This window comes from Hermetia illucens, chromosome 2 (genome assembly GCF_905115235.1).
Source record: "Hermetia illucens chromosome 2, iHerIll2.2.curated.20191125, whole genome shotgun sequence".
In the NCBI taxonomy this organism is placed as follows: domain Eukaryota; kingdom Metazoa; phylum Arthropoda; class Insecta; order Diptera; family Stratiomyidae; genus Hermetia; species Hermetia illucens.
In genome coordinates, this window is record NC_051850.1 from 122,093,979 (window position 1) to 122,103,794 (window position 9,816).

The following is a 9,816-nucleotide window of genomic DNA, read 5'->3' on the forward strand; positions in this document are numbered from 1 at the left end:
GATTGGGGATCTTGACAGATTCCTCGAAGTCCTTCTCTCTTTCCTAGTTAGGACATAGCCACCGATTTATGTTGGGCTTTTGAACTGTGGCCCTACAAGTGCCTGAGGAGATTTTGGCATTTGGGAGACGGACCGTTCGAAATTTATTTTCCCCTTGTCCGGGGGGTCCACATTCCCTAACCTCCATGGCCTATCTTGACTGAGGCAGAAATGCCTGTTTACAGGGGAAAAGACACACCAAAGAATACGGAAACAAAATTTCTGGTGGTTCTGTATCTCAATGCCTTTCTCTGGTATGTTTATGATGGTTCTTTTCGCCTCTCCTTTTATCTTCTTATAGTATGCAGCTAATACAGCGGCTCTTCTTTACTGTGCCTGTTTTTAGTTTTAGTTCTTGCTTCGCATTAAGCTCTGTGTCTATTCTTCTCATAATCTCTGAATCATTGGTTAGTTTTTTGGGGCATGATTTTTTTTACTCTTGTGCGAAATCGGAATCTAAAGTGCTATGAGCATGGAGGGTGAAGAAAGGAAGCCCCCGGACTGGGGTCCGGCATTAATTACCGAAATTTTAGACAAAAGCTTGGAAAAGGAGGCGTGCATGGAAGTGTTTGTGGCTTCCTCCTCCGACAATGAAAATTCTAAAGTAGCGTCTGGCAAACAAGTCATTAGAAAAGAAAAAAGATCGCTACGCAGCGCACAAGTCTCTTCACTCTGTCCACAAAACAAATACGCGTCCCACAGTGCCACAAAGGACAGAATACCCTGCCATCTCCCTCTTCGATCCAGCAATTATCAGTACTCTTCCAGCAGCCCCAAGCGTTGCCGCTACTAATAGTTCCCCAAAATCTCTTGATACTAGTGGAACGATATCATCCCCCCAAATAAACTTATACAAAATATGTGATTATTCGGTTCTAATTGACCGTTTTGAAGCAAACCAGGAAAACAGAGTTAGGCTGGATGCATTAGACCTGCTCACACATCTGGAATTCCTAAGGTACGGCAAGGATATCACTAATATCAAGCGTGTAGGATATGCGAGCGCGACGGCCATCTTCAAAACCGCACAAGCAGCGAACCGCTTTGTAACGGACAGAAGTGTAAAATCTCTGGGCTACAAATTCTTTATACCATTCAGCGCAACTTGCGGCTACGGAATCATTAAACATGTTTCTGTAAACTGGGATGAGGAAAAGATAGCGAGTCGGTCGGAGTCACCTGTTAAAATTTTGAAAACTCAGAGATTCAGCAGAGCAGACAAAGAAAACAAAGATCTACATTGCCCGACGGGCATGGTTAATCTGACCTTTCTGGGGGAAAGCCTCTCTACACATATAGTCATAGGAAACAAAAGTGGATCATTTTGAACGGCGAGAACGAAGTTCTACAACTGCGGGTATCTCCCGCAAAACTACAAAACCGAAATGCCTGAACTATAGATAGCAAGAAGAAGAAGAAATGTTGGCAATTATTATCATGCAATTGATAATGAGAATGAGTACGAAATTGAGTTTCCACTTAGAGGGACAACAACCAAATATCGGTCAACGACAGAAACTGCAATGATATCCCCAGGGGGGCCCCAGCAGATACAGTAAAATATTGAAAAAAAACTCAACCCAAAATAACTCCCAGAAATTTTCCACAGGCTGAGCAATACAATGATACAGTCAGGAATGGTCCGTTCAATAGCCCTGCATACCATATTGCCTCTGACTACCAGAGACTCCTCCACAAGATGATGTTAATATTTAACATTGGTGGGATGTGGAGCTAAAACCTTACCTCTTAGAAAAAATGAGCGCCCTAAGGGATTTCTGGCGGGTACCAAATTTTAGAAACTTCCTCAGAACAAGAAATGTTTTAGAAAACTAAAGCAAAGAAATTAAGAAAGCCAAATAGAAACATTGATATGAGTTATGGAAAGAAATGTCTAACAAACCAGACATTAAAGCCTTTTGCAACAAAATAAAGAATTTCAAAAATTTTCAGAAAGAGGGCAAACAGCTAGCAACATGGGATTGGGAAATGAAACAGAATTTCTTATCGGAAATCACAGCACAATACAAGGAATGCCCCACACTGCTGAATACCAACAAGAAAATTTCACAATGCCCAACCTTAATGATCAAATCAGCTCCTGGGACTGATAGAATTCTGTACACATATGTGATCTGGTTAAATAACAGCAATAGACTTCACCTCCTCAACTGGTTTCATCAAAATTAGGAAAAAAACTCCAACTAGCTCTGGAATGGAAGAACATAAAAATTGTACAGGTTCCCATGAAAGACAAAGATCCCTCGAACATAGTAAACTACAGACCTATTTCTTAACGTATTTACAAAAATTTTAAATGCCATGGTGAAGGCGAGACTCACATTGTTTATGGAAAGTGAGGGTACTCTCTCGGAACACTGCTATGCCTACAGAAAAGATAGATCGACCACATTGTGCATAAATGAGTTTCTTCTTCAGGTGTCCATCACTAAGAGCCCAAGAGTTGTGGAATCATATTTATTTGAAAAAATATTTGACAGTCAACTGTATATGTAATACAGTTGTAGTAAGCTTAATTGTTAATTCACACTATGTATTACATTTAATGGTTAGTTCACACTGTTACATTTCTCCTTCCTACAGTAATTTTACATCTCTTCGACTAGTCTCTTGGGTCGATTTCTTAGCCGTTGGCGTCGCCGTACTGGATGTTCAATTTGTTGTGCTTCGGTGTGTTGTCCTTGTTCACTCATGTTTCCGTTTTCATGCGACGGTATAGCGGGCTGCATAAACTGCTGATGTTCCTGTTCATCATTTGCTGTCGGGCTTGCAGATTGGTAATGGAAACTGTTTCGCTTAAAATCTGAAACATCCCGGAAGTCGATTGATGGTGGTATTACCCTCCGTTCTCGGATATGATCTGCATGTCGTGTTCTTGCTACACCGTCCTTTGTTCGAACACGGTAGGAATATCGATTTGTTCTTTCGACTATGTTGGCTGGTTCCCACATTTTCTCGATGTCTGTCTTTACGAATACTGGTTGTGCTGGTTGGAACTCTCTGTTAGACTGCTCTGCTTGAAGATTTTGTTTTACATGTTTAAAATGCATCTCTCGCCGTACATTAGGCTTCAGATTGTCAAATAAAGTTCGCAGGCGTCGACCTAGCAAAAATTCAGATGGTGCCTTCCCTGTAAAGGAGTGTGGTGTGTTTCGATATGTAAATAGAAATGTGCGCAAGCGCTGACGTTGTGATAAACCATCATATTCACTGGCTTTCATGCGCTCCTTGAATGTTCGTACGAATCGTTCGGCTAGTCCGTTGGTTTTCGGATGGTACGGTGAAGACGTTACATGTTTTATTCCATGACTTTGACAATAATTTCGAAACTCTTCTGACGTAAATTGACTACCATTATCCGACACGATAATTTCCGGATAACCAAATGTTATAAACTTCTCCTCTAGGAATTCGCACAAAGTTCTTGTGGTTGCAGCATAAAGTACATCTGCTTCTACCCACTTTGATAAAGCATCAACAAGCACAATCCACATTTTTCCTTCGAAGGGACCTGCAAAGTCCACATGCAGTCGTTGCCAACAATGCTCTGGCAGGGACCAAAAGTAGATTGGCAGTTCAGATTGTTTTGGGCGTTGCCGTTGACATGCCATGCATGATTTCACTGTATGTTCCACGTCCTTGTCGATGTTCGGCCACCATACATAATACCTCGCTAACGCACGCATAGAGCCAATGCCTGGATGCCCTCTATGAAGATGCCTCAATGTTACTTCTTGAAGATTATCGGACACGATAGTTCGTCCTTGCCACATCAAAGTACCGTTTTCGTATGATAGTTTCTCCCGTTTGTCGTAGTATGGTTTCAGCTCGTTGTTGATACACTTCGTGTCTGGCCAGTGACGCTCAATTAACTCAATTACTCGTCGTAATATTAGGTTATGTTTCGTCTGCTTCCTAAGTTCCTGTTCTGTTAGTACAATATCATCAAGCTTCCGTGTTTGAATTACCGCATAAATTTTATGAATCTTCTGCGCTTCCTCCGAAATTGCTTCATGTGCGTTTGGTAAGCGTGATAAGCAATCAGCTAGAATATTGTATTTGCCTTGACGATACTGTATATCGTAATTGTATGCACCTAACATTAGTGCCCATCTCGTCAGACGGTTGTTTACGATTTTTTGCAAATTTCGTTTGTCTCCCAACAGGTGTTGAAGCGGCTTGTGATCCGTAATTAATGTAAACTTTGTCCCACGTAAATATGGATCAAATTTCTTCACGGCGAAAAATATTGCTAATGCCTCCTTGTCAATGGTAGCGTATTTTTGTTCTGCTTCGTTCAATTTTCGTGACGCGTAGGCGATAGGTAACTCGTTGTTAGCCTCGTCCTGATGATATAAAACAGCACCAAGGCCTACATCGGATGCGTCTGTTGCCAAATAAAGCGGTTTTGTGTGATCGTAAGGAGTTAGATGACGGGCGCTAGCTATCATATGTCTGACATTATCAAATTGTTTCTGTTCCTTTATTGACCATCGCCATTGTGACTTTGTACCAGTTAATGCGTGTAGTTCGGAACATGCTCCATGTAAGTTGGGTATGAATTTCTCGTAAAAATTGACCAATCCCAGAAAAGATCGTAACTCCTTCTTGTTAGTGGGTATTGCAGCATTTTTGATTGCTATCAGCTTGTTTTCCACTGGATAGATCCCTTTTCGGTTGAATTGATGGCCCAAATAGTCGATACTGTCTTGAAAAAAGCTACATTTGTTCTTTTCGATACGAAACCCAGCTTCACGCAGACGTTTAAAAACTTCTCTTAATGATCTTAGATGGCTATCTTCATCTGGACCTGTAATGCCTATATCGTCGAAATAGGTTGCAACGTTGGGTATGCCAGCAAGTAGATTTTCCATATAATTTTGAAATGTTCCGGGTGCACTCGATATACCAGGAGTCATACGGTTATACTGAAAATAACCTTTGTGTGTGGATATGATTAGGTATTTTCTTGACTCTGGACTAATCTCGAATTGTAGATAGGCATCGCGTAGATCTAATTTCGTGTACTTCTCACCCTTGGCAAGCTGCTGACGGATGTTTTCGAATGTTGGTACTGGATGTCGTATTGTTACTAGTGCTGGATTCAGTGTAACACGAAAATCACCACAAATACGTATATTTCCGTTTCGTTTAACCACGTTGACAGTGGGTGTTGCCCATTCGATCGGTGTTTCGTTGGGGTCAACAGGTGAGATAATTCCAAGCTGCTGTAACCTTTCAAGTTCGAATTCCACGCTTTTTTGAATTCCGAATCGGACTGGCCTGGCTGGAATATGTATTGGTGTTGCTGTTTCCTTTACGTGAATTTTACTTTGGTAGTTATTTATTTTTCCCAGTCCTTCTTCGAATAGCTGCTTGTTCTCTTCCAATATGTCATTTAACTTCTGATGCAGTGGTTTCGTTGTCGGCTGCACGTGGTTGTTGACACGATCTACGTTGTACACTGGTTCGGGCAGTGGCAAATTGAAGGCTTCATTCCACTCTAAGCCAAATAACATTGGATTCGCGTTGTCCACCACGACTACTTTCAAAGATCGCGTTCGCTTGTTCAGCGTCACTGTCACTGTAGCTTCCCCTTGGCAAGGTAAATCGAAATTGCCATAAGCCCGTAGTTTTGGCTTCCCTTTAAGCGTTGGTGATCCGATCTGTTTCCAAAAATCTGTACTTATAATGGAAACTGACGCGCCCGGATCCCAGTCCATCGTACACGTGACACCGTTTATCTTAACGTCAATGTTTCTTTTCTTAGCAATGGCACTCATTACTTTAAAAACTTGCTCACAACTCGAAATAGATGTATCACTATTTTTTACGTTGTAAATACGCTGTTGTTTCTTTTTGTTTCTCGCGATCAATTTAGCTCTGCCTTTTCTTATACAGCACGACCCGTAATGTCCACGTTTGCCACACGCTTCACAATTGTGATTCGCCGCCTTGCAATTGTCTTTTGAATGTCTTTCACGCGCACCACATCTTAAAATTCGGATCCGCTTACCGATTTTCGAACGACGTTTTACTATCTTTTTCACTTCCGCGCATTCACTTTCTACAATGTCTTTTTCCGCCAACTCTCTTGATAGCGCTATTTTGAAAACTTCCGCGAACGACACTTCGTTTTCTATGCCTTCAATATCATCGAATGTTTTTAGCTCTGGCCACCTTTGTTTCAATTCCACTTCAAGTCGGGGATGGTTGAGACCCGTTGCAAACCGATCACGTAATTGACGTTCTAGCATGTCACCGTCGTAGCCACAATCGCGACTTATGCCTGTTCGCGTAAGATTCGAATGACTCATCTTTTTTCCTCACACAATTCCAAAAGTTCGTTAGAGCTTTGACGCGCGTGGTTTTTCGTTCAAAAAGCTTCACGAATTTTTCCGCGATTTCCGTGTAAGTCAGGTTTTCAAATTTTTTCTTTGCGTCCGCAAATGCAATTTTTAGTTCACGATAGGTTTCCGGCTTTAGACATGATACGAATAATTCTCTTTTCGAACTTATATCATCCGCGATTCCCCACATGTGGCACTGAGCTTCAAAATAATCTACGAAAACACTAGCCGTTGTAACGCCATCATATTTCTCACATTTAAAGTTTTTTAGGATGTTTTGTTTTTTTACCTCTGTAGAGATGTTTTCTCTACCAACCGTCACGGTGGGGAAATTTTCAAGAATTTTTGGATGGCGGTTTGTTTTTCCGCCTGCACACGTAAAAATTCGGCAAACTGTGTGGCGTCCATATTTAACTCGCGCTCGGAAAAACGAAAAACACGACCGTCCTCGTCGCCAGTATGTTGTGGAATCATATTTATTTGAAAAAATATTTGACAGTTGAATGTATATGTAATACAGTTGTAGTAAACTTAATTGTTAATTCACACTATGTATTACATTTAATGGTTAGTTCACACTGTTACACCAAGCCATATGGGTTCCGCCAAAAAGTGGAATCCACCTAAATAGAATGGCGCACTATGCGGCTAAAAGGGCCATCTACAGTGCCCAACTAACAACCACACTTGCTGAGAATGGTAGAACATGACACGTTCAAAACAAATCAACGAAGACCGGCAGTTAGGGTATTAAGAAATCTCCAGAAGAAAATGCAGGGTTTTTGTTAGCTTCTTCCCCACACTGGCTGTGAAACTACCAGAATTCATTGATTCACAAACAGCTCCCACAATCAAGACCCTCAACAGACTCTATTCGGGTCATGTATTCCCCAAGTCTTTTCTCTTTACAATTGGTGAACTAAGCAATGATGTCACACCTGCGGAATTCCAGAGACAATTGATTACATATTCTTCTCATGTCAGATCTGCCGCTTTTAGGAAGAATTATAGGTAGAGCAAAGCCTTCCACTTTGTAAACATGTTGCTGAGAAATGGAAGCAGCAACCACATTGAAGATTTAATAGACTTTATTAAGAAATCAGGAGCCAAATTGTAAAAACAGTTATTTTCTCACTGCTTTAACATGCGCATTACTATACAGCATTCTTTATTATATGTGCACATTACACATCTCACTGATGTCCAGCAACATAATCCACACTTCATATCTATTCCCAAATAAATCCTCTGACCATACAAATACCAATTTAATTCTGTTTTTGTTCACCCTACCAACATCCCACCGTTCACGTCCAAACGAAGCATAGTGACTTGTCCTGCACAACAAAATCCTCGAAACAAGTGGAAACTATACACATTACAATGATAATACCACTCTTGACAAACACAAAACATATACAGGAGTCTCAGCTATAAAGGGGAAATTGCCTATACTACCGAGTGACAGCTGGTATACATAGGCCCAAAGCCTAGTCATTTTTCGTCTTCACGTATGGTCATCGTAAATCTTGAAATACATTTCTATTAGAAGGGCCTGTTGATCTCTTCTATCATAGAAATGGACGAATTCGATGAATCGGAAACTGTAGTATTTTGGCACTAATGACATATTAGCATATTTCACTGTTTTGATTTTTTCGAAAACCCCTTTACAGTTGTCAAGCAGAAGTAACAGTTGTCGGCGCGATTTCTGGGTTCACACCACTGCATCGGTACACCAAAAGGCATCGGTTTTGTAGTACCCTTGTGCCAGCCCTTCAAATATGTATAGCATTTTGAACAACAGATTTTAGGCACCCGATTTGTCTTGATTTTTAACTCTAATCTTAAAATAAGCTTGGTAAAAATTCTGAAAGAACAGGAAAAATTGGCTTTTTTCATTTCCGAGTTATGGGTGATTTTTTTTGAGTTGCCTAGTGTAATTCTTTGATTTTCTTAGTTTCGCAGATGAGGCTCCCGTAAAATCTGTATCGTGTTCCATGAGTATTGCACAGCGCTTTTCTTTTTCTGCCCAACAAAAGGCTCACACCACACACATCTCCACCGCTTTGCCCAACCAGGGCGTCAGCATTTAGGATGTATATTTAAAGTAATTTTCTGAAGAAGAGCCACTACACCATATATTATAGCGGCCATCCAGTAAACCATGTGCTCGGGGTAGGCTTCCTAGTTAGGCAAAAAACGAAATCTGCTGTTATCGGCTTTGAAAACAATAGCGAAAGGCTATGCACTCTGCGTTTGCGAGGCAGGAGATTTTAACAGTCACGTAGGAACGGAGCCCGTATTCAGGCGATACCTTGGCTTCCATAGCTTACATAAGGGTACCAATGATAATGGACTGCGGATTATTCATTTTAACCAAATTGACAACGTGTTGATTGAACGTCGCCACCTCTCAGCCTTGATGAATGTCAGAACATATGGCGGGGGGCAATATAGACTCGGATCACTATCTCTTTGGCACGGTGTTCTGGGCTCGAATCACAATCTTCTCTAACAATCAGGTGAGAGTGAATAATGAAGCCATTCACAACAAAACCCTCCGTAACACCTAAAAGAGGAAATGGATGCCGCAATAACCGCAGCTGGAGATGAAGCATCAACAAATGATATTCACAATCACCGAAGAGCGTTATCATTGATATGGCCACAAACATATTTGACCCTAGTCGTAACGGCTGGTTCGACGATAAATGTAAGCTAGCAATGGAACAGAAGAATGGCGCATACCGAGTAATGCTGCATTCTCAGAGAACGCGGGCACTCGCCGAGTCTTTTCACGAACTCCGTCAAGAGGATAAGCGATTTCACACACACGGGAAAAAAGAAGCCTGGGAGAACCAACAGGTCTGTGAACTCGAAAAAAGCAACCGCACCAGGCGGGGAAGTTTTACCAGCAAGTCAGCAGGATGAAGCCTTATGCATCTCGATGCTAATGCTGCCGAGACAAAGAGGAAAATCTGATTTCCGACAGAATGGGCATAATGGAGCGGTGGGTTCAATATTTTCATAAACTGCTCAACAACCAAAATATCAGCGAGTTGGAGGTACCGCCAACTGAAGCTGACGGACAATTGCTGCTACCACCAAGCATGGAAGAAACAGTCCGTGCAATTCATCTTAAAAATTACAGCCGAATTGGTTAAATATGGAGGTGACTAGCTACACCAAGCGGTTCAACAACTGATGCTCAAGGTGTGGAACAGCAAATTAATCCTTGACGACTGGCAACGAGGGATTATCTGTCCCATACATATATCACCCAGAGCAGCAAGTTTAGAGGTATCACGTTGCTGAGTATCATCTATAAGATATTCTCAGCTATCTTGCTAGGTGGGATAGCCCCATACGCCCAGAACGTCATTGGCCCATACCAAAGAGGCTT

General features: G+C 41.6%; 1 protein-coding gene across 1 annotated transcript; it reads right to left on the reverse strand.

Moving 5' to 3' along the window:
• Window positions 1–2,648: 2,648 nt before the first annotated feature.
• On the reverse strand, window positions 2,649–6,377 carry LOC119648547 (uncharacterized protein K02A2.6-like). Its single transcript, XM_038050316.1, has one exon. It carries the CDS (start codon window positions 6,375–6,377, stop codon window positions 2,649–2,651), a length of 3,729 nt encoding a protein of 1,242 aa, XP_037906244.1.
• Between the last annotated feature and the right edge of the window lie 3,439 nt (window positions 6,378–9,816).